The sequence below is a fragment of the Syngnathus acus genome, chromosome 11 (genome assembly GCF_901709675.1).
Source record: "Syngnathus acus chromosome 11, fSynAcu1.2, whole genome shotgun sequence".
Classification (NCBI taxonomy): Eukaryota; Metazoa; Chordata; class Actinopteri; order Syngnathiformes; family Syngnathidae; genus Syngnathus; species Syngnathus acus.
In genome coordinates this window covers 5933980-5937510 of record NC_051096.1, presented here as the reverse complement: position 1 = coordinate 5937510, position 3531 = coordinate 5933980, and the positions used below count along the sequence as shown (strand labels likewise).

Sequence of the window (3531 nt, the reverse complement as noted above, 5' to 3'; positions counted from 1 at the left end):
TTTTAGTTTGTGTAACATTGTGGCGAAAATGCATGTTGATGTTCTGAATACAAGATGGCGATGTACACAAAATTCAAGAATGAAATAGAGGTACATATGTCGTTGGTATACCTGCCTCACGAGTAAAGTGCGTTTGGCCCGTTTTGCTGACACCAGTGAGGCACGAGTTAAATTACTGATCCATGAATTTTTTGAAACCACACGCTCATGAACTACTCAGAGAACAATAACCCCAGACATACAAAGGTAATTTGCACTTTAAAGAGGAATTGAGGTGAATAACCAAGCACAAGAAGCAGAGTACAAACAAGATGATGTTTATTTTTTAAAGAATGTTACAAACAACCTGAGGTAAACATGTTTAGTGTTAGAAAAATGTATATATATATATATGTTATCATGCGTTCTCTAATCAATGCTTTACCGCAATATTACTGCAATATATGCTTGCTGTTTGGCCTTGCTGTTTTTATGATGTACCACAGAAGAGAAAAGTTACGGCTGGGTCAGGAGAGAGGTTACAGCTGGGTCAGACAGGACCAGCTGACAACTCAGCAAAAAGAAGACATCTACCGAGACAGTTCCTTTTTAACAAAGACCACTTTGTTAAACAACATGCCTCATTGCTGTCTTGCACCTCAGATGAACCTACAAGTGACCATCATTGTCAGGGTTTTCCAAACTATCTTGATCGTAAGATTATGTCGGAATGTATGTATCCAGTAATAAATAACCTAGCTTGTCCCATTCTACACAATGTCGTAAAGCATCCCTTGCTATGTTTTGACTAGAGGTCAAAGGTTTTCTTCTCTATCCAGGCCACTCAAATTCCTCTTCCCACATGTTCTTATCAGTATGTAAACACCTAGTGATTTCTTCCTTACGAGGCAAAGCCCACATGCGTTCCCCCTCCTCTTTTAGGGGCTTTTGTCTCACGATTTGTGGGTAGGGCAAATCCCAATAAAAAGAGCGGGAGTGCATACAGATATTTAGTGTAGTGAGATTGTTGTGAAGCTATCTGTACTGCACTCCTCGCGAGAAAAGACTTAATATTCTGTCTCACTTGTGGTTTGTTTGCTGTTGCTCTTCTCTTGAAATTTGTTCGGTCAGCGAAAAAACCTAACATTTAGTCTGCCAATCATCATAAAGTGCCATTTCTATTTTTTTCCTTTCTGTTGTAAAAAATGCTGTTTATTTCACCTTGTTCGTTTTGGCCAGTCGCGTGCATCTCCGGGGACTGCCTCGGGCTTCCGCTGACACTGTTGTCCGTATCACTATTGCCTTTCCCAAGCCCGGCTTCCTCCTCTCCATTCTCGGAGCCGTGCGTTCGGGCGTGTTTGTTCAGGTGGTCAGAGCGCATGAACCTCTTGTGGCACACGCCGCACTCGAAGCGCTTCTCTCCGGTGTGTGTGCGCAGGTGCCTCTGGAGCTCGTCAGAGCGAGTGAAGCGCTTCCCGCAGAAGAGCCAGTTGCACAGGAAGGGCCTTTCCCCGGTGTGCCAGCGGAGGTGAGCTTTCAGATGGGACGTCTTGCCGTAAACTTTCCCGCATCCTGGGATGTGGCAGTTGTGCGCAGCCCTGCGACGCGGGCTCACTGCGCCGTGACCTAGGCTCTCCGCCTCTCTGCAGTTGGGGCAGTCGCAGGTGGCTCTGCCCGCGTAGCGACGCGTCGAGGAGCGCGAATGAGCCGGCAGAGGGTGCATGGAGGAGCTAGACTCCGAGTAGGGTGGCCTGAAGCCGTTAAAGAGGTGCTGCGTGCCTGGGATGAGTTGCTGAATTGCGCTGGGGGTGTGCTCAGGGGAGCCATGGTCGCCCAGGGAGGATGCCATCCCGGCTGAGTTGGATGTATCCACCCATGAAGTGCCGACGTCCCACCAAGAGGAAGGCCCACTCCCGACCTCCGCCACGGGCTTGAACCACGACTCGTATGGATGCGCGTGGAGCCGCGGGTATATCCCAGCAATGCCTTCCACGGACGCAGGTAAATTGGTGAGAAACGTGGACCGCTGTTCGGGAAACCTTGCGTCGGACTGCCCTGGATTCTGGTAGACTGGAAACTCATTGGTGTTGGTCACTGCGAATGCGCTCGAGGTCTCGGGGAACCCCCCTTCGTTACTCCTGGAAGTGATACAAGTGGCCGGGATGCTCCTTTTCCACGGGTGGAAGCCCTTGGAGAGTCCCATGGCCATGTCGGAGAGGTCAGGAGTGGTACAGGAGGGACTTGACTCTCCAATTCTACTACAAGTGGCCGCCAACATGGCCAGTGGGGTGCTACGCTGCCGGGGTTCCTCCTGAGGAAACATACAGACTATTTACAACTGCATGTGGAACTGTATGTATGTATGGTGAAGCATATTAATTCAAGTTGGGATAGCCCCAGCTCAGCCGCAATCTTGTTTTCAACTATAAAATACATACTACATAAACAGTTATGCCAACAAATCAACTTTAAGTCATCTAGATAATGCCCAGCAGACCTTTCTAATAATTAAAAAGTCTATGGTTTCATAGTCCCTATTTACTATCATGGACAGATCTTAAATGAATAAATAATAACAGAGGTCTGCTATAAATCAAGACATACATATGTAATTTTAGTGGAAACATACTTTATCTAGCTTCACAATATCAATGTATTGAACACTTCTAATGTAATAAAACCAAATGTTAACTTACCACCAGTAGTGTTGCAGCCATGGTTTGAGCTGTCATGTTGACGTCTGTGTGTGTGTCACACTGCATGTTCGTCTGCTCTTTTGTACTCTTGTCTTGGAAGACTGTGGACCAATCAGAGGCCAACGCAGGTTGTCTTTCGCTATTAGCCTTTGTGGGACGTCGTAAATTTCCGTGCAAAAAAAGTGTGCGCTGCAAGCAGTGGGACTTCAGTCCAAGATGATAAATCCTTGGTAGCGATTTGAGAGTATAAGTCTATTGATGAGTTAAACTAGGATGAGTATTTTATTACTACACTCAAACGCAGATATTTTAAATCAAATACCAAAATGTGTTTAATTTGTCTTCCAATGCTATTCGGTTAAATTAACCAACAACAAGTAATTACTGTAATTGAAAAAGAAAAGTGACACCAAGTTACACCTTGATTGAAGACTCTAAATTGTCAATAGGTGATGAATTAATGTAATCACTGCTCTGTATTAAATATAAAATAAGCACTGAAAACCAAATAAATGGTTGTTACACAGCTTCATTGTATGGATGATAAGGAACACAAATGGACTCCCCAGTCATTTTTAAGGTGCACTGTTGCTTTACTATTGTGTGTTCATTCGTAATTTTGGTTCACTCGAGATCAACTATGCGGCTGAACGTGTTAAACAGACAAGTTAAAGACTAATGCTTGTAAAGATGTCAAGACCTGGCAGAGGGAGAGGCCAGACCGGTCTATCCCATCCTGTCCCCAAGGCCGATCAGTCAACCCCAGGGGGAGGGAGGGAGGGAAGGGAAGGGAGGACACCAACTGCACTGCCTCTGCAATTTCACGTCATTCAACAAAACAAATGTGGGATTCCTC

General features: G+C 45.6%; 1 protein-coding gene across 1 annotated transcript; it reads right to left on the bottom strand.

Annotated features, from left to right (window-relative positions):
- Window positions 1-301: 301 nt before the first annotated feature.
- sp8a (sp8 transcription factor a) lies at window positions 302-2980 on the bottom strand. The gene is made up of 3 exons (XM_037263441.1): window positions 2676-2980; window positions 1127-2290; window positions 302-361 (listed from the first exon to the last, which is right to left on the bottom strand). The coding sequence occupies exons 1-2, from the start codon at window positions 2739-2741 to the stop codon at window positions 1142-1144; spliced, it is 1215 nt and encodes a 404-aa protein (XP_037119336.1). The 5' UTR covers window positions 2742-2980; the 3' UTR covers window positions 302-361; window positions 1127-1141.
- Between the last annotated feature and the right edge of the window lie 551 nt (window positions 2981-3531).

What these genes read in the sequence shown, in the direction of transcription:
- sp8a (XM_037263441.1), bottom strand. Translation starts at nt 2,741, where the DNA reads ATGCAGTGTGACACACACACAGACGTCAACATGACAGCTCAAACCATG. An exon ending in TGGCTGCAACACTACTGGTG is followed by an intron (nt 2,291 to 2,675) that starts GTAAGTTAACAT and finishes ATGTTTCCTCAG; the next exon opens with GAGGAACCCCGGCAGCGTAG.